A 20,985-nucleotide genomic window follows, 5' to 3' on the forward strand; every position below is an offset into this window, starting at 1 on the left:
CTTCATGCCACTTATCGTGGATACAGAACCACTCCTGGTTCGCTGGAGTGGACTGCGTTAGAACCACCACACAGATTAGGCTGATGATAGGGATGTAGAGACCTCGCTGCTACGTCAACAATGATGGGACCTCAGCGTCAGATTAGTCAATCTAGCAGGATCTCAGGACTGTGTTGATAACGTCTGGAACCTCGACGTCAGATTAGGCAATCCTAGAAGGTCCAGGAACTTTGGTGATGTATAATCTATGCCAGAACCTTGACACTGGGCTCAGTCAGCCAATTAAGCGGCATCCAGGTCTCTTGTCTTAAATCAGAGGCAGAACCACTTAGGCTAACCAATCTCCAAAATCCATGCTGGATTTACACATTACCAAACTAAACTGATGGGTCTTAAGGAAACTCCCCTTCAGCATAGTGAGGCAGCCCTCACACGCACCCATGCCAGATAGGTACCATTTCTTCTTTGCTCTTTTAAATAAAGAAACTTGTACTACCCAACAACCTAACATAAAAAATCCACTGAAAAGGTAGAAGAAAAGGAAGAACAAGATGTGCATCAAGGACCTGGTGCGATGTCCATATTTGCTGCACCTCCAATGGTCAAGAAGGAACTGAGGGGCAGTGGGGGGCACTCCCCCTTTTACACACTGTGAACCCTGTGTGAGGCGATAGAGGGTGGGGTGAGGGCCGCAATGCCTACTGCTCTCCAGAAGACAGCACAGCTCAATGCCAGGAAGCACCAGTTCCACAAGTGCAAATAAAGAACATGTTCTTATGCACTATGGGTAAAGTGTTCAGAATCATTTAAGCCAGAGGTGGGCAAACTACGGCCCGAAGGCCACATCTGGCCACCGTTCCCTCTAAGCAGTGCGCGTGTGCACACGCACAGAGATCCTAAACCCTGCGCACACAGCAAAACACTGCGTGCACATTTGTCCTGCGTCCTGACCGTGCATCAGGATCAGGATGCCCTTTGTCCCGATATCGGGGACCGCTCACCATCACCGCCAAAGTCCTGGGGCTGGCCTGGCAGCGCTTCCTGGGGCAGCTCCCAGTGCCGCGCCCGTCCGCCAGCAGGAGACTGCCGTGCGGGCGGCCCCTAGGCACAGGGGCAGAGGGAGTCTCCATGTGCTGCACCAGCTCCCTCCTGCCCATCCAGAGCTGTGGGGGCGGGGCTTGCAGGCACCAGCAGCGGGCAGAGAGCCCTCCGCTCCCCCACCCCACCCTAGGAGCCAGATGCTTCCCGGCAGCCGCCCTCTCTGCGTGCTGCCAGCACCGACAAGCCCCGCTCCACGGCTCCGGCAGCTCCCATTGGCTCTTTTCCCAACCAATGGGAGCCACGGAGCTCACGCTTGGGGTGGGCACAGCACGTGGAGAGTTTGGAGACCCCCCTCCCCCCGCTGCTCTGACCCTAGGAGCCAGAGATTTCCCAGCAGGGCTGGTGAGTGCAACCAGGGAAGGGGGCACGGTGTGATGGAGTGAGTGTCTGGGAGGTCGGTAGTGGGGTGCTGGGCTGTGAGGCTGTGGAGGGCGCTGGGCAATGGGGGAGGTTTTTATGTTTGGGGGTGCTAGGCAGTGGGGGAGATGTGTGTGTGTCAGGGCACTGGGGGTCTGTGCGGGGCATTGTTTAGTTGTGGTGGTGGGGCTGTGGGGAAGGGCACTGGGAGGAAAGAGAAATCTGTGTGTATTGGGAAACTAGCAAGTGGGGGGTTCTGTGTGTGGTGCTGGGCAGCTGTAGGGAAGCTGTGGGCGGGGGGGGCGCTGAGCAGGGTTGGTGGCGTGCACAGCACTGTGTATTTGTGGTGGAAATGTGGGGCGGTTGTGGGAGGGCTCTGGGGATAGTGGGTTCAGGGGATGCAGGGCAGGGGACCTGTGTGGCTCTCTTCCTCCCCCCACCTCCGCTCGCCCAATATGTCCTGATATTTCACTCTTGTGATCTGGTCACCCTATTTACGGGCGACTTTTTACATTGTTCGCCCGCCATCTATCAACACAGCCAGATTCTACTAGCTGACAAGGGGCGGGGAAGGGAAAGAAGGGCAATGAATCGTACCCCTCCCTGCAAGCATTTTGAACTAGGAACGTTGATCACGTCAGGATGGTTGGGACCCACATATCTCCTTGTAGTCTGTTCATTTGGCTGTGTACAAACTCAAGTACGTGCAAATAAGTCAAAATGCCTGGCCATAGTTGCTAAGGAACTGCAAAGATTTCCCAGAAATGAACAAAGGTAAGTGTTGTTTTCGTGATTGAAATCTTTCAAAGGCATTGGACTTCATACATTTACTCATGACGTTTTACCATTTTCCTGCTTTTTTTGCCGCAGATACATGGACTTGATCGGAGCTATGCACAAACTTCCGGTATCCTGATATGAATGATCTCCCATTTGCCCTTTTGTTGAGTCACGCTGTTAAGCACATTGAAATAGTAGCCATATAAATAAAAAAGTATTAATTTTAAATTAATCTGGTAAAAAAATCAATCCCAAAATGTCACTGTCTAGAGGTCTAAAGCATAAAAGAACAGCGACTTCATGTAAATCTGGATGGCTGGCTGAGACTATAGAGATGGTTACACTGAAGTCACATAGTGTAATGCTTGTTAAACATCATGAAATATTCACATATGACAAGGACAACAGAGTGGTTTGTGTACATTGTCGAGATGCCAGAGCTTCCAGAGAATTTTCAACAGGAAGAACGTGGAACCAGGTATGGAAGTTGGATTTCTTAAAGCGTCACCTGTCAAGTAAGTCTCATATAGATGGTGTATCAAGACTTAGAAACAAAAACCCTTCCTTATAGAGCAAACTGCTTAGCATGATTCTTGAAAGTCCAGCGGAAAAGCAGAGGAGGCAAATTAATCTTGAATGCAAGCTGTCATAAATATAAAGGGAAGGGTAAACCCCTTTGAAATCCCTCCTGGCCAGGGGAAAGCTCCTCTCACCTGTAAAGGGTTAAGAAGCTAAAGGTAACCTCGCTGGCACCTGACCAAAATGACCAATGAGGAGACAAGATACTTTCAAAAGCTGGGAGGAGGGAGAGAAACAAAGGGTTTGTGTGTCTGTCTGTAGTCGTCTTGGCCGGGGACAGAACAGGAATGGAGTCTTAGAACTTTTAGTAAGTAATCTAGCTAGGTATGTGTTAGATTATGATTTCTTTAAATGGCTGAGAAAAGAATTGTGCTGAATAGAATAACTATTTCTGACTGTGTATCTTTTTTGTAACTTAAGGTTTTGCCTAGAGGGGTTCTCTATGTTTTTGAATCTAATTACCCTGTAAGATATCTACCATCCTGATTTTACAGGGGGGATTTCTTTATTTCTATTTACTTCTATTTTTTATTAAAAGTCTTCTTGTAAAACACTGAATGCTTTTTCATTGTTCTCAGATCCAAGGGTTTGGGTCTGTGGTCACCTATGCAAATTGGTGAGGCTTTTTACCAAACCTTGTCCAGGAAGTGGGGTGCAAGGTTTTGGGAAGTATTTTGGGGGGAAGGACGCGTCCAAACAGCTCTTCCCCAGTAACCAGTATTAGTTTGGTGGTGGTAGCGGCCATTCCAAGGATAACGGGGGTAATATTTTGTACCTTGGGGAAGTTTTGACCTAAGCTGGTAAAGATAAGCTTAGGAGGTTTTTCATGCAGGTCCCCACATCTGTACCCTAGAGTTCAGAGTGGGGGAGGAACCTTGACATGGTGGCACAGTGGTGGGATTAACCTGAAATCATTTTGAGATCCAGTTGAGATTTTTTGAACTAGAAATACAGATTTTAAAAAGGAATTTTTAGGAAGTCCAGAAGGCAGCTTTGAAACTGAAAGCAGCTTGGTTTCTCTCTGCTTTGTGGCCAAGCAGAGACAAAAGGGGATTATCTTGTGAATTGCAGATTTTCTTTGCCTGGAGGCAGGGTACTTAACTCCTGCAGGGAAATTCACAGTCTTCCAACCCAGAGGTTTTTTTTTTTTTTCTTCTTAAAAGTAAATAGGGGGTGTGTGCTCTACCCATTTGCCTGGAGACAAAAGTGGCAGGGGTTTTTTTTTAGGATTTTGATTTTTTTTTTTTTTTTTTTACAAGGAGCACAGGTTTGAAAAGAAATTTTTTTCTTCTTTGGGCTGGGTAAGCAGGTTTCCAAGTAGTTGGAGGTTTTTTGCTTTAATTTGGGCCCAGAGCAGAGACAAGGGAATTGTCTTTTTCTGTAGGCTGACAATCACTATCAGAGAATAGGTATTCTATTCCAGCACAGCAAAATTTTACAGCCAAGTTTTGTTTGTTTATTTCTAAACCTCGGGTGTAAAGTTAGTTAAAAACAGAGAGGTTAGAATGGCCAAATCCTCAGCTCGACTACAGCTGGAATTAGCCAAATTTCAGGCTGAGGAAAAACAAAGGGAACATGAAAGACAGATAGAACTCATGCAGCTGAAGAAGGAACAAGAAAGGGAGGCAGAACAACACCAAGAGGCTGCCCACAAGAGGGAAATGGAGGCAAGGAAGCATGTGGAGGAGGAGAGGGAAAAAGAGAGGAAGCATGTGGAGGAGGAGAAGGAAAAAGAGAGGAAGCATGTGGAGGAGATGGAGAGGATAAAGGCCCAGCAGAATATACCAACAAACCCTAGCAATCCTTCTCCAGGTACCACTTCCCATCCCAGAAAGTTCCCCACCTACAAGGCAGGTGATGATACTGAGGCCTTCTTAGAAAACTTCGAAAGGGCCTGCCTTGGGTACAACATCTCTACTGACCACTACATGGTAGAGCTGAGGCCGCAGCTCAGTGGACCCTTAGCTGAGGTGGCAGCTGAAATGCCTAAAGAACACATGAACAAGTATGAACTGTTTAAATCCAAGGCGAGAGTCAGAATGGGGATAACACCCGAGCAGTCTCGTCGGAGGTTCAGAGCCCTAAGGTGGAAACCAGACATGTCATTTACCCGACATGCCTACCACATTGTAAAACATTGGGATGCCTGGATATCAGGAGCAAGTGTTGAATCTCCAGTAAATTTGCCCTTCCTAATGCAAATGGAACAATTCTTAGAGGGTGTTCCTGAGGAAATAGAAAGATACATCCTAGATGGGAAACCCAAAACTGTAATTGAGGCAGGAGAGATTGGAGCCAGATGGGTGGAGGTGGCAGAGAAGAAGAAAACTGGTCGCAGTTGGAGCGGAGACCAGAAGGGACCACCCCAGACCACACCCTATTACCGGGGGCCGCCCAAAGCCCCACCTACCTCCCAAAGAACCCTCCAGACCCCTTATCGTCCCACCACCCCGTTCTCCAGCAACCCTCCTCGCCCCAGTGACCCGTCAGCTGGACGATGTTTTAAGTGTAACGAGCTGGGGCATGTAAAGGCCAACTGCCCCAAGAACCCCAACAGATTACAGTTCATTGCACCGGAATCACACCAGAGGTCCACAGGCCCAGATATCTCCCAGATACCCTTGGAGCGGAGGGAAACTGTGAGTGTGGGCGGGAAGAAGGTCACCGCGTGGAGGGACACCGGAGCACAAGTGTCAGCTATCCATGCTTCCTTAGTGGACCCCAATTTAATCAACCCAGAGATCCAAGTGACGATTCAACCCTTCAAGTCCAACTCTTTCAATTTGCCTACAGCCAAGTTGCCTGTCCAGTACAAGGGCTGGTCAGGAATGTGGACTTTTGCAGTCTATGATGATTATCCCATCCCCATGCTGTTGGGGGAAGACTTGGCCAATCATGTGAAGCAGGCCAAGAGGGTGGGAATGGTCACCCGCAACCAGGCTAAACAAGCCGTGAGGCCTAGCTCTGTTCCGGAAACTTCTATCAGGACCCAGTCAGAGGTGATGGACCTGGACCCCAGGCCAATGTCTGCAACAGCAGTAGTGGATCCAGTCCCAGAGACCCAGACGGAACCAGTCCCAGAACCGGAACCAGCCGAACAACCAACACCAGACCCCGTGTCAGCACTGAATCCAGTACTTGCAACCTCAACACCAGAGGGCCCCACCGAACCTGAACTGGCAGCAGCCGATAACCCTACACAAGAGGCTCAGCCGGAGCCTGAATCCCAACATAGTGCACCAGCGGAGAGCGGTTCACAGTCAACAGAAACAGCTCCATCCCCTATATCGCTTCCAGAGGGACCAAGCCTAGGTCCACAATCCCATGAGGAACTGATGTCTCCAGCATCAAGGGAACAGTTCCAGACCGAACAGGAAGCAGATGAAAGCCTCCAGAGAGCTTGGACGGCGGCACGGAGCAACCCACCGCCTCTCAGCTCTTCTAATCGATCCAGGTTTGTTGTAGAAAGAGGACTTTTATACAAGGAAACTCTTTCTGGGGGACACCAGGAAGACTGGCATCCTCAGAGACAGTTGGTAGTTCCAACTAAATACCGGGCCAAGCTCTTGAGCTTAGCCCATGATCACCCTAGTGGCCATGCTGGGGTGAACAGGACCAAAGACCGTTTGGGGGGGTCATTCCACTGGGAGGGAATGGGCAAGGATGTTTCTACCTATGTCCAGTCTTGTGAGGTGTGCCAAAGAGTGGGAAAACCCCAAGACCAGGTCAAAGCTCCTCTCCAGCCACTCCCCATCATTGAAGTTCCATTTCAGCGAGTAGCTGTGGATATTCTGGGTCCTTTTCCGAAAAAGACACCCAGAGGAAAGCAGTACATACTGACTTTCATGGATTTTGCCACCCGATGGCCGGAAGCAGTAGCTCTAAGCAACACCAGGGCTAAAAGTGTGTGCCAGGCACTAGCAGACATTTTTGCCAGGGTAGGTTGGCCCTCCGACATCCTCACAGATGCAGGGACTAATTTCCTGGCAGGAACTATGAAAAACCTTTGGGAAGCTCATGGGGTAAATCACTTGGTTGCCACTCCTTACCATCATCAAACAAATGGCATGGTGGAGAAGTTTAATGGAACTTTGGGGGCCATGATACGTAAATTCGTAAATGAGCACTCCAATGATTGGGACCTAGTATTGCAGCAGTTGCTCTTTGCCTACAGAGCTGTACCACATCCCAGTTTAGGGTTTTCCCCATTTGAACTTGTATATGGCCGTGAGGTTAAGGGGCCATTGCAGTTGGTGAAGCAGCAATGGGAGGGATTTACACCTTCTCCAGGAACTAACATTCTGGACTTTGTAACCAACCTACAAAACACCCTCCGAACCTCTTTAGCCCTTGCTAGAGAAAACTTACAGGATGCTCAAAAAGAGCAAAAAGCCTGGTATGATAAACATGCCAGAGAGCGTTCCTTCGAAGTAGGAGACCAGGTCATGGTCTTAAAGGCGCTCCAGGCCCATAAAATGGAAGCATCGTGGGAAGGGCCATTCGTGGTCCAGGAGCGCCTGGGAGCTGTTAATTATCTCATAGCATTCCCCACCTCCAACCGAAAGCCTAAGGTGTATCATATTAATTCTCTAAAGCCCTTTTATTCCAGAGAATTAAAGGTTTGTCAGTTTACAGCCCAGGGAGGAGACGACGCTGAGTGGCCTGAAGGTGTCTATTACGAAGGGAAATGTGCTGGTGGTGTGGAAGAGGTGAACCTCTCCATGACCCTTGGGCGTATGCAGCGACAGCAGATCCAGGAGCTGTGCACTAGCTACGCGCCAACGTTCTCAGCCACCCCAGGACTGACTGAACGGGCATACCACTCCATTGACACAGGTAATGCTCACCCAATTAGGGTCCAACCTTACCGGGTGTCTCCTCAAGCTAAAACTGCTATAGAACGGGAGATCCAGGATATGTTACAGATGGGTGTAATCCGCCCCTCTGAAAGTGCATGGGCATCTCCAGTGGTTCTAGTTCCCAAACCAGATGGGGAAATACGTTTTTGCGTGGACTACCGTAAGCTAAATGCTGTAACTCGCCCAGACAACTATCCCATGCCACGCACAGATGAACTATTAGAGAAACTGGGAAGGGCCCAGTTCATCTCTACCTTGGACTTAACCAAGGGGTACTGGCAGGTACCGCTAGATGAATCTGCCAAGGAAAGGTCAGCCTTCATCACACATCTCGGGCTGTATGAATTTAATGTACTCCCTTTCGGGCTGCGAAATGCACCCGCCACTTTCCAAAGACTTGTAGATGGTCTCCTAGCGGGATTAGGAGAATATGCAGTCGCCTACCTTGACGATGTGGCCATATTTTCGGATTCCTGGGCAGACCACCTGGAACATCTACAAAAAGTCCTTGAGCGCATAAGGGAGGCAGGACTAACTGTTAAGGCTAAGAAGTGTCAAATAGGCCTAAACAGAGTGACTTACCTTGGACACCAGGTGGGTCAAGGAACTATCAGCCCCCTACAGGCCAAAGTGGATGCTATCCAAAAGTGGCCTGTCCCAAAGTCAAAGGAACAGGTTCAATCCTTCTTAGGCTTGGCCGGTTATTACAGACGATTTGTACCGCACTACAGCCAAATCGCTGCCCCACTGACAGACCTAACCAAAAAGAAACAGCCAAATGCTGTTCAGTGGACCGGAAAGTGTCAGAAGGCCTTTAACAAGCTTAAAGCGACACTCATGTCTGACCCTGTACTAAGGGCCCCAGACTTTGACAAACCGTTCCTAGTAACCACAGATGCATCCGAGCGTGGTGTGGGAGCAGTTTTAATGCAGAAAGGACCTGATCAAGAATTCCACCCTGTAGTGTTTCTCAGCAAAAAACTGTCTGAGAGGGAAAGCAACTGGTCAGTCACTGAAAAAGAATGTTATGCCATTGTCTACGCTCTGGAAAAGCTACGCCCATATGTTTGGGGACGGCGTTTCCACCTGCAAACCGACCATGCTGCACTAAAGTGGCTTCACACCGTCAAAGAAACTAACAGAAAACTTCTTCGGTGGAGTTTAGCTCTCCAAGATTTTGATTTCGACATCCAACACATCTCAGGAGCTTCTAACAAAGTGGCTGATGCACTCTCCCGTGAAAGTTTCCCAGAATCAACTGGTTAAAATCGTCCTTGAGATGTGGAAAATATTGTTAGTCTTTATGTACTTGGTAGTATATTTAGAGATGCATGTGTCTTATTAACTCTGTTTTCCTAGAGCTCCAGGAAGAAATCCCAGCCAGTGTTTCACCCTAGCTGAGATTTGGGGGGCGTGTCATAAATATAAAGGGAAGGGTAAACCCCTTTGAAATCCCTCCTGGCCAGGGGAAAGCTCCTCTCACCTGTAAAGGGTTAAGAAGCTAAAGGTAACCTCGCTGGCACCTGACCAAAATGACCAATGAGGAGACAAGATACTTTCAAAAGCTGGGAGGAGGGAGAGAAACAAAGGGTTTGTGTGTCTGTCTGTAGTCGTCTTGGCCGGGGACAGAACAGGAATGGAGTCTTAGAACTTTTAGTAAGTAATCTAGCTAGGTATGTGTTAGATTATGATTTCTTTAAATGGCTGAGAAAAGAATTGTGCTGAATAGAATAACTATTTCTGACTGTGTATCTTTTTTGTAACTTAAGGTTTTGCCTAGAGGGGTTCTCTATGTTTTTGAATCTAATTACCCTGTAAGATATCTACCATCCTGATTTTACAGGGGGGATTTCTTTATTTCTATTTACTTCTATTTTTTATTAAAAGTCTTCTTGTAAAACACTGAATGCTTTTTCATTGTTCTCAGATCCAAGGGTTTGGGTCTGTGGTCACCTATGCAAATTGGTGAGGCTTTTTACCAAACCTTGTCCAGGAAGTGGGGTGCAAGGTTTTGGGAAGTATTTTGGGGGGAAGGACGCGTCCAAACAGCTCTTCCCCAGTAACCAGTATTAGTTTGGTGGTGGTAGCGGCCATTCCAAGGATAACGGGGGTAATATTTTGTACCTTGGGGAAGTTTTGACCTAAGCTGGTAAAGATAAGCTTAGGAGGTTTTTCATGCAGGTCCCCACATCTGTACCCTAGAGTTCAGAGTGGGGGAGGAACCTTGACACAAGCGCTCAAACCCAGAAGAAATCAAGGTACTTATTGACAGTGTGTTGTTGGCTACTAAAATGAACAGCTCAATGCTTTCTGTTCAGGATATTAATGACCATATGGAAAAGTATGCACACATACCAGCGAGCTGGAGAAGTAAAAATTATGCTTTTGAATTTCTTGAAATTATCAACTGCATTGTCCAAAGTGACCTCATGCATGAAATAGCATTGGCAATGTTTCATACTCTAGTTGTTGATGAAAGCACTGATATATCCATTAACAGATACTTGATACTCTACTTTAAATATAGATCCATAAATTCTGCAGACTACAAAACTTTGTTTGGTGGACTATTACGATTGCAAGAATGTGATGCTGTTTCAATAGTATCTGCAATCAAAGAGTTTTATAAAGAACACCAACTTGATCTAATGAAAATGGTGATGTTCACATCTGATGGTTCCTCCGTGATGTTGGGCAAACTCAATGGCATGGCAGCTCAGCTGAAACATGACATTCCACATTTAGTCCAGCAACATTGCGTTGCACACTGGGAAAAACTGGGGATTTCTGATGCATGGAAAGAGGGCAAACTGATAAGACATCAAAACCTTAATGAGAACTGTCTACACTGTGTTCTGTCGGTTATCCAGGAGAAATTGCAAATTTCAGGAAATAGTGGATGCTTCTGAATGCGAGTCAGTAGTTTTCACCCTACTCAATTAAGTGCGCTGGTTATCTAGGCACTTTGCACTTCGAGCAATTATTCGCAACTATAATCCTATTCTGGAATATTTTGAGCAAGACAAAGATACTAATCCAGTTTCTAAATACTGCCACAAAAAGCTGAATACCATGGAATACCAAACAACATTAGAAGTTTTGAATGATGTTTGAAGGATGTCGGAGCTGGCTTCACTATCCACGCTGCTCCAGGAACGGGGTCTTACACCTCTTGAAGCATTTCACCTTGCCCGAGGTAAACTGAACAAGATCAGAAGACAGGGCCTTGGAGATTCAGTCTTATGGAGTGACAAAGTTAAGGCTCTCTTAGATATGAGCGCTCAGGAAAATAATGAAATTGATACCAGTTCCGTAACAACTTTCATAAACATTTTGTGTGCACATTTGGCAGACAGGTTTCCAGAGGATGAAGTCCAAGAGTGGTCCGCTTTTGATTGTGCGGCCATAGTTAAGTGTGACTTCAATTTTGGAATTCATCAGGTCAAATCCCTGTGTTCAAAATACAAAGACTTCAGCAAGATAGTCAGTACAACGACTTCACGTTTGCAGTAGCAAAATAATCAAAAGCCAATTGGTTTTAAGTTTCCCAGATATGGGGACATTTTGCTTACCAGAACGAACAGTTTCAGGATCTTGCAAAGTTGATGGATATTGGAGGAACATTCCTAGCATCAAGTGCAGACTGTGAGCATGGCTTTCGCTTAATGAACACACTAAAAAAACAAACTACGGAATCATTTAGAAGTAGATCATTTGGACATGCTAATCTATATTGAGTTACCAGCTGGATGGAGGACTGAGATCTGGACAGAGTTTATATTTAATGGGCAAATGAAAAAGATTGCAGGGAAAAACAGTAAGGTTTGTTAAGCAGTTTTTGACATTTTGACCAATAAGGAAATTAAAATGAATTTATAATTACATATCTTATTCTTCGGTGATAATCATTTATTGATATTTTTTAGGAAAATTTTAAATTTAAAACAAACTCTTGTTTTTCTTTTTTTTTTAAACTTATGTCTATCTGAAAACCCATATAAATTGACATAATGGCATACTTAAACATATAATGAAGACAATTTAATATCAAAATCTTTTCAGACGTGTATAGAATGCAAGGTGAAAGTGGACACCAACGGGCAGAAGCCTTTGGACTGATAATGATCATGATTGATGTGTGTTTGATATATGCTCGTGATTGTCTATAAAAAAAGATCAAAGCATAATGCTTCAAACTAACTTCTGCTTCATGAAGAATGGTTAAATTTCCTTTTTCTAAGTATTTAAAAATGACATTTATAAAATAACAGTGTAAAACTATCACAAATTTCAAATTAAAACTTTTTAAATGTATAAGCATTTTACTCGTGTCAAATATAAAGGGAAGGGTAACCACCTTTCTGTATACAGTGCTATAAAAATCTCTCCTGGCCAGAGGCAAAACCCTTTCACCTGTAAAGGGTTCAGAAGCTAAGGTAACCTCACTGGCACCTGACCCAAAATGACCTAGGAGGGGACAAGATACTTTCAAATCTGGACCGGGGGGGGGGGGGGGGCGTGGGAGGGGGTTGGGGAACAAAGGGTTCTGTCTGTGTGATGCTTTTGCCTGGAACAGATCAGAAATGCAGCCTTACAACTCCTGTAAAGTTAGTAAGTAATCTAGCTAGAACATGCATTAGATTTTCTTTTGTTTAATGGCTGGTAAAATAAGCTGTGTCTTTTTGTAATTTAAGGTTTTGCCCACAGGGATTCTCTATGTTTTGAATCTGATTACCCTGTAAGGTATTTACCATCCTGATTTACAGAGGTGATTCTTTTACCTTTTCTTTAATTAAAATTCTTCTTTTAAGAACCTGATTGATTTTTCATTGTTTTTAAGATCCAAGGGTTTGGGTCTGTGTTCACCTGTACAAATTGGTGAGGATTCTTATCAAGCCTTCCCCAGGGAAGAGGATGTAGGGCTTGGGGGGACAAATTTACCAAACAATCTGGAAGCAATTAGCTTGTCTTGATAAGAACACTCTTGAGAAACTTCTCTCTATTTTAGATTTATTAACTCCCTGGTTACAGACAATATTTGCAGTTGCTGATTTGCCAGCAGAGAAAACTAAAACTGTTTTCTAAAAAAGCAAACACTTTTCTGTACCAGTTTGCATCGTGACTGACTTGAAGTGGACAGCATGTAAACACTGGTAGAATGACTCGGGGTGAAATATAATGAAATTTGACATTGCTAGAAGCAGTTTTGGACATGTATAAAGAACAAATCCTTGCCTTCTAAAATGCTAATTGAGTCTGGCATTCAGAGATTCAACAAACTGAGTAATCAAATAAAGATACCATGCAAGCTAGTGTACTTCAAACAGTGTTTTTCCATAAAATAAAAGCCGAGTAACTTACTGATTTGCTCTTTCAATTTTAATTCCAGATTACTGGTAAAAGACATTACGGGAGTGCTGCAATTATTTCCACAAACAAGCATTAGGAAATTCAGAGCTAAAGTTAAATTAAAAACAAATTCAAATATGTTAAGGTCTGGAAAGGCACATATGCACCAAAAAACCTTAATTCTCTACTATAGTTATGCCAAAAAGGAAAAAAAAAGTTATAAAGCACCCTCTAAAAATAGTTAATCACATCTGGGTCTAATACGCCCTAATCATAACTGTATACTCACTGCCTGGAATGACTACAGAGCAGAGTTATCATTGTGGGGAGGGAGGCAATGAAAGGTGAGCAGAAGTATGTGCAGAGCACGGGCGGTGAGAAGCGGAAGAGTACCCCATGTGAGGAGAGAGGCGATTTAGTGGCTATCCTGAAGATAGAGGGGAGAGGGCAAAGATGTGACTAGGGCCTGAAGTGGGAAGAGGTTTATGTGAGGGGAGTCCTGTGTTGGGGACATCCAGGACTGTGCATCCAACACGGACTTGGGGTAGGGAGCCCAGTCCCCTTCTGTGCCAAGGCATCAATAGAGATTCATAAATAAGGCCAGAAGGGAACATGATACTTCTCCGTAACACTGGCCCTCATCCACAGCACAGTTGAGCGAATTTCAGCAAGTGCTCATTTGCGTCAATTCCGTAACGTCTGGCTGAGCTACACCATGTCTTTTAGAACTACATCCAATCTGGATTTAAAGATCTTCCCATACAACTGCTGCCTCGGTTTCACAGCCTGCCAAGATAGTGGGTACAAAGGCACCTGTGGCAGAAAGAGCCTTCAGAAAGCCAGAGACGTTGGCATGTACACTGCGCTCCCACACAATCCAGGGTCCTGCTCTGCATAGCGGCAATCTGCCGAACACAGATCCCTTTTCCCATATGCTGCCTTCCTTCATCATAGCTCCCCATTCTGACACTCTGTACCTCAGAGGGAGCGCCCTGTACTCCATTTGTACATAATTGTGATATTTCATATAAAGCATGCCACGTAAAGTATCATGGGAAAGGTTATGATCTGCTGAAACACGATTATTCTATCTAAATATATATCATTAGTGCATATGATGTTATGAGATTATACTGTATGGTTGTCACTAAAATACGCTGTGAGTTGAGGAATCTCCAGATATTAGTTGCCCAGAAACAACAAAGGAGCTAACCAACAGCCGGGCGGGAGTCGAACCATCAACAGCCATCGTGGGAGTTACAATTCAGGCCACACCAGAGGAACTGCTCAACCTTGCCTGGTGACTCAGCAATGCCAACCAGATATGCCAGGACTTATGGTCTCCAAGCACATGGAATGAGGATATGAAATATAGGACAGAGGCCACATGTTTTGTCCTGTCTCTTCCCCCACCTATGCTAAAGGCAATGGGAACGCTGGAGCTGAGGAGACTGGTCCCCAGGCTAACAGGGAGAGCCTGCATATGAAAGACTAACCAACCTGCAGTATCCAGTGGGATGAGAAAAACTGCTTAGTCCAGATGTTGCCTAATCTAATAAGGTTAAGAATGTAGACTGCGTGCTTATCTTTATTTTCTTTTGGTAGCCACTCTGACTTCTGCCTATCACTGAAAATCACTTAAAATCCATCTTTTGTCATCAATAAACTTATTCTAATGTTTATCCTTACCAGTGAGTTTGACTGAAGTGCTTGGTAAATCTGCTTAGTTTACAAAGGCCTGTGTGTGTCCACTTTCCATTAATGAAGTAGTGAACCAATCAATAAACTTGCATTGCTCAAGAAAGGATCTTGAGCAGTGCAAGACGGTATATGCCCTTGTTGCCAAGAAGGCCAATGGCATTTTGGGATGTATAAGTAGGGGCATTGCCAGCAGGTCGAGGGACGTGATCGTTCCCCTCTATTCGACATTGGTGAGGCCTCATCTGGAGTACTGTGTCCAGTTTTGGGCTCCACACTACAAGAAGGATGTGGAAAAATTGGAAAGAGTCCAGCGGAGGGCAACGAAAATTATTAGGGGGCTGGAGCACATGAGTTAAGAGGAGAGGCTGAGGGAACTGGGATTGTTTAGTCTGCGGAAGAGAAGAATGAGGGGGGATTTGAGAGCTGCTTTCAACTACCTGAAAGGAGGTTCCAAAGAGGATGGATCTAGACCGTTCTCAGTGGTAGCAAATGACAGAATGAGGAGTAATGATCTCAAGTTGCAGTGGGGGAAATTTAGGTTGGATATTAAGAAAAAAAATTCACTAGGAGGGTGGTGAAGCACTAGAATGCATTACCTAGGGAGGTGGTGGAATCCACTTCCTTAGAAGTTTTTAAGGTCAGGCTTGACAAAGCCCTGGCTGGGATGATTTAGTTGGGGATTGGTCCTGCTTTGAGCAGGGGGTTGGACCAGATGACCTCCTGAGGTCCCTTCCAACCTTGATATTCTATGATTCCTATGGTATAAGGCTGGGAGCTGGGGGGATTTGGCTGGTGCCTTTCTCTGTGTGATTCTTGAGTGGCTCTGGGAGCATTCATGCAATCTGGCTGGGTATGAGGCTCCACATGAGGTTGTACTGAGTGGTAACAGCACCTGGAGGGGTTTGCTGCTTGTCACCAGTAAGGCATTGTGAGAGACAATCTAGATTGGTGAAGTAAGGGGGCACAGAGGTTCTACAGTCCCAGGTTCCACCACAGGGATGCCATCATGCCCCCTCTTTCAACATTAGAAAGTTGCACCTTGAGGAAAAATGGCCACCATAAGGAAGGCATGGAAGACCAGGGATGTGAGAGTCTACCATAAACCACCACTCATGCGCCCAGAGGTGTTTTTCCTCACCAGGAGTCCGGCTTCAACGAACCTAATCCAGTCCACTGGAGAGAAACGCACCACTGACAAAGCAGAGGAGCCAGCGAACAGTCACACAGCCGATGCAGAACAGTAACAGTTAAGGGTCATGTAATCTAATGAGATGTGTATAACCACTCCCCTCACTCCACTGACTCATTTCAACCAATAGAATTGCAACATACAAATTAGCTGGAGAAAGTATCATGATTGTTTGAGTTAACTCTGAAAGCCCAGTTTAAAAGTGATCTGAACGATCGCTGGCCCAGTCTATAATTAGATGCAACAATTGTTTATTTCTTCAAGTGGAACCTATGAGATTTCAGTGAGCTTTATCCACAGGATTCACACATTGTAAAGCCAGAAGGGACCACTGTGATAATCTAGTCTGGTCTCCTGCATAACACAGGCAATAGGACAACCCCTGAATTACTTCTTGTTTGAACTGGAACAGCTCTTTTAGAAAGGCATCCAATCTGGATTTAAAATATGGATACTTCAGGTTTTAAGACAGTCTCTTCACTGTTAAAATAAGATCTTCACAGAGGCAGGGGGTGGGACTAGATGACCTCCTGAGGTCCCCTCCAACCCTGATATTCTAGGATTCTATGAGATCCTGCCTACTCTAGGGTTCTTGCACCATCCTCTGAGACATCTGGTGCTGGCCCTTGTCAGAGACAGGATATTGAACTGGATAGATCTTGGGTGTGATCCCATCTCAATTTCTATGGGAAGCTTGGGAAGTCTCTTATTTCATTATTGAGCTCATTTAGGAGAAGAGTCTGATGAGTGCTAAATTTATTGTGCTTTTTTTAAAACAAAATAATTAGCAGTGACATTTTTAAATTCTAAGAATATTCCTTCTATACTCAAAGCGCTATATTTTTACGCAGGATCGGCTACATTATTTCACAGATAAAGAGACTGAATCTTTCTTTGACAAGGAAAACTCAACTCAGCCTTCACTATGGAATTACAAGTGGTCTGTCCTAGATTTTTTTCTTTTTAAATTTAAGCTCTTAAGGTTCTTAATTATTATTATTATTATTTTGTTGCCAAGTGCTGAGTTGCACACTGGCAGTGCAGAAGCTGTACAAGCACTCATGGCTCCCACTGTGGTCTTAGGGACAGCGCAACCACAGATTTACTACGTAAAAACAAGAGATACAAGGCCAACAGTTTCAGAACTTGGTGAGGACTACTTACATATTTAGGTATGTAAGTAGCCTGATTTTCAGCGATACTAAGCACTCACAGCTCCCACTGAAGACAACAGACAAAGAGTAGATAGGAGAGTGCCATAAAGAATTTACTGGGAGTTCAAAAAGATTGGCCACTTACTGTACACATTTATATTGCCACATTTCTAATGGCTCCATTTTCATGCCCAGGACAAATCAAATTAACCACTCATGCAAGACCTATTGTTTAATACTTTGGGGACTGCTAACAGATCGGTTTCCTCCTAGGTTTTCCATTTGGCTGGAAGGCTACAAAATGCCATTGTTCCAAGAAATAATAGTTACATAGCATGTGTAATGTTTGATAAGTTTATTTTTCTCTTTAAACAAGATGAAAACTGATTTGTGATCTGACATCAGGCCTTCACGTTACCTGTTTCATAAATAAGATTGCTTTCTAGCAAAATTGAGGCTACTAGCAAGAGGTCTAGAAATGACAATTGTAGTTTTAATGTTTACAACCTTGATTTACATAAAATGAAAGCTTTATACATAGCAGATGCTACTTGTCATGGGAGCTTTACAATTTATAAATGCTGTGCTGTGGAAACAGGTGCAGCTATCTGATACATGAAAATTCCTCCTGATTCACCCACACATCATGAGATTTGGAAAAGATCATTCACGTGAGCCTTTCACAACTGCTGAGAATCTTCTGTATTGCTACTGCAGGAAGCCACGAAAGTCATTTTAATGATCAGGAAGAACATTTACCCCTCAGCCACTTTACATTGGTACTGCTTTTCTTTGATCCTTTGAAGTTTGGAGCCTGGTAGCTAAGTCATCCCAACTTAAATATTTTCATTTTTTCAATTCAGTTTGTTGATTTTAAATTTTTTACGGTAATTGTCTTTTTCCGTATGTGGATTCACTTTAAGGATTATTTTCCTGCTTTAATACCTACAGTATTTGTTTAATTTTTAAAGCTGCACTTGGAATTATTTTAGATACCACAGTTGGGATGCTCGATACACTGTCCAGTAGGGCTTTCAGCTAGAACTGACTGGGAAAAGCTGAATGTTTTAACTGGTTAAATATTCAAAATCTCTGAAGATATTACAGACAAAATGATTAAACCACACACAGATAATTCTCCTGTCCAAAAAAAGGTAAACAGTAATTAACCTTTACTAATGTTAACAGCTTTGTAGCGATCCCATAATCAGCCTATTGGATAAACAACCTGTAGAGTGTAATACCCTAGTCTTATAGGATTTTAACGGAGAATAGGAGACTTGTTTGAATGACAGAGCATGAGTTTTATTATGTTGCTTCTGTAACCCACATGATACTGCAACATTTCACTTTATTGCTCCAGGGCAGGAGACTAGGATCTTAGCTAGATATTCTGAGTATCTGCACATGTGCAGAGAGCAGGGCAGGGCAACTCATCTAGAGGGTCCCAGAAACTTCCAGAACAGAGTGCAGCAGTTACCAGACATGCTCCGTAGCTGTTTTGATGCTGTATTATATGACGTTTTCACTGTGGGCAATCCACCTGGTAGGTGACACCCAAGTCACCCTCTGAGTGCTGACGTAACCAAAGTGCAATGGGGGCAAGGGGAAGGTTATAAATACAGGAGTTAAAGACAGCTCTATGGACTGAGTGACTGATCAAAGCAAGACCAAGAGATGTGTCTACTGCGTGGGCTGGGTCCCAATCTCTGTACCACTCTGGGTACGGGTTAGTGCTCTTCCAGCTTTATTTACCAGGGAAGCCCTCCATTAAGATAATGTTTGATCATAAGAAAGGCCATGCTGGGTCAGACCAATGGCCCATCTAGCCCAGTATCCAGTCTTCCAACAGTGGCCAATGCCAGATGCTTCAGAGGGAATGAACAGAACAGTGCAATTATCGAGTGATCCATCCCGTCATCCAGTCCCAGTTTCTGCCAGTCAGAGGTTCAGGAACACCCAGAGCATGGGGTTGTCCCTGACTACCTTGGCTAATAGCCACTGATGGACCTATCACTGTGGTATGTTTTATGGACCTACAGGGAAAGCTGGCAGGGGAGCATTTGTTACCCCTAGAGACTACAGAGCCAGTGGAAATTACATTGAGCTACCAGCTAACCGCTCTAACTGGGACTGTATCTCACTTAGAGGGCGAGACTGGGGCAGCACTGAGTGAGCTGAAGGTTTGTGAATTTTGCCTGACTTAGCTGGGCTCATGGAGAGAAGATGATGCCCTATAACGAGCTCCAGGAAATGGATATTTTATATGCTGATCCCAACCCCTGCACCACTTTGGATACAGATGATAGACTTCTTGGAAGGATTGAGACCTCCTATTTCTCAAGCTCTGCAGAGTCCAGGTGACACACACTACATACTACATTCATGGCATAAAGGCTGAAAAATGACCTCTGAAAAAAGATCAGAGGGGACATGATGTGTTGAAGTATAGAAAACGTTATGCTGAAACCTTATATTTGAATGTTTGTAACAGAAACAAAAGGTGTAAGTCTGTACAAGGGACATCAGAAGTTCATGTCAAATAGCTTTTGTTTAAAAATGATTCATAGTATTTCAAACACTACTTACAATAGCGTCTGTTTTACTGAGAAAGCGTATAGTGCTCTCCCTTTGAAACGGACTGGGGTCTATTACCATCCATTTATCAGGGTTTTACATACAATAGCCCTGAGGTTTAACTCTGTGTAATGCTTTCTGAAAAGTCCTGAAAAGACTGAACTCTGACCTGTACTTCACCAAAGAGTTACACTGAGGTGCAGGACGAAGGGGAGTGTATAGTTATAGAGAATATTGCCTGAGCATTCCCTCCCCTGTCCCTGTTATGTTTCCAAAAGCGGTCAAGCCGTTAAAGGATGTATCAACTTTGCTTTCACCTTACAACATTAGATATCCCCTCCCTGCTGTAAACTAAAAATAGCTTTTCAAAAATATAATTTTGCAAAACAATCAGTACACAACATGTGCTAAACTTTCCACATTCACATTTTCATAAGTACCAAAAAGGAAACAGATCCAAAATAGTGAGTTAAAGCAGAAACAAGCAACATTAATGAATATTTTTTCATCTCACTGTATTAAAGAATATGCCGAGAATAAATGCAATATTAGGAATAATACACAAAACGTTACTACATTTTAACAGGTGCACGGACATGATTTCAGCCTCCAAATATTCTCCTCCTCCAAAAAATACACCGTTAAAAAAAGGCATAAGACTACCATACAATACTATTAAAAATCATATTAATGATTTGACAGAAAAAACACAACAAAAACCTCAGAGTGAAGTCTGAAATATATTCCATCTAACTCTCCCATTATCCATTGTTACTACAGAGATCTGAACATTTCAGGTGATCTCATAAACCTTGTATGTCTACTACACTGGTAGAACAAGAATAGGTTAATGGCAGAGTTTCAGATTTCACTATTAATCTTGTACGGCTAAGATCATTCATAGGGCTCTTTACGGCAGAAGCCTACGTTTAGAGAATTCTTCCTGACCTATAAAAATGACTAGTTTAACATCAGACCTAGATGTCACGCAGGCTGCCATTTCCTAACTGCAGCTCTAACTAGAGAACTTTGCCTGGATACACCAGCCAATGTTAATTAACCATAGAGTGAACCAACATTCGTTTAAGACAAAATAGTGTTGAGAGAGAAAATAAAGTCATACTTACAACACTGGGAGGCAGCAGTGGGCAATGGTTTCTTCTGGACTTCTTCTGAAAATGAATACTAAGGAAAGACAAAAGAAAGAGCACAGACAGATAACAGATTGAAAGTAACCTTATAAAACAGGATTTCCAGAACATAACAAGCTTACGCTCTGAGAGGATATCGGCGTGGGGGGTGGGAGGGGGAGGGAAGGTGTTAAAGTACAAAATAATAT

At 44.2% G+C, this 20,985-nt stretch overlaps 1 protein-coding gene across 8 annotated transcripts in view; it reads right to left on the minus strand.

The window, feature by feature from the left end:
• The window catches only part of UNC13B (unc-13 homolog B), a 390,473-nt gene that overhangs the window by 271,324 nt on the left and 98,164 nt on the right, over positions 1-20,985 (minus strand). For all 8 annotated transcript variants that reach the window (XM_073343305.2, XM_073343304.2, XM_073343298.2 and 5 more), the window contains exon 7: positions 20,774-20,831. In XM_073343305.2, coding sequence (XP_073199406.1) covers positions 20,774-20,831 — 58 coding nt within the window. The remainder of the gene's footprint in view (positions 1-20,773; positions 20,832-20,985) is intronic.

The sequence above is a fragment of the Lepidochelys kempii genome, chromosome 5 (assembly GCF_965140285.1).
Source record: "Lepidochelys kempii isolate rLepKem1 chromosome 5, rLepKem1.hap1, whole genome shotgun sequence".
In the NCBI taxonomy this organism is placed as follows: domain Eukaryota; kingdom Metazoa; phylum Chordata; order Testudines; family Cheloniidae; genus Lepidochelys; species Lepidochelys kempii.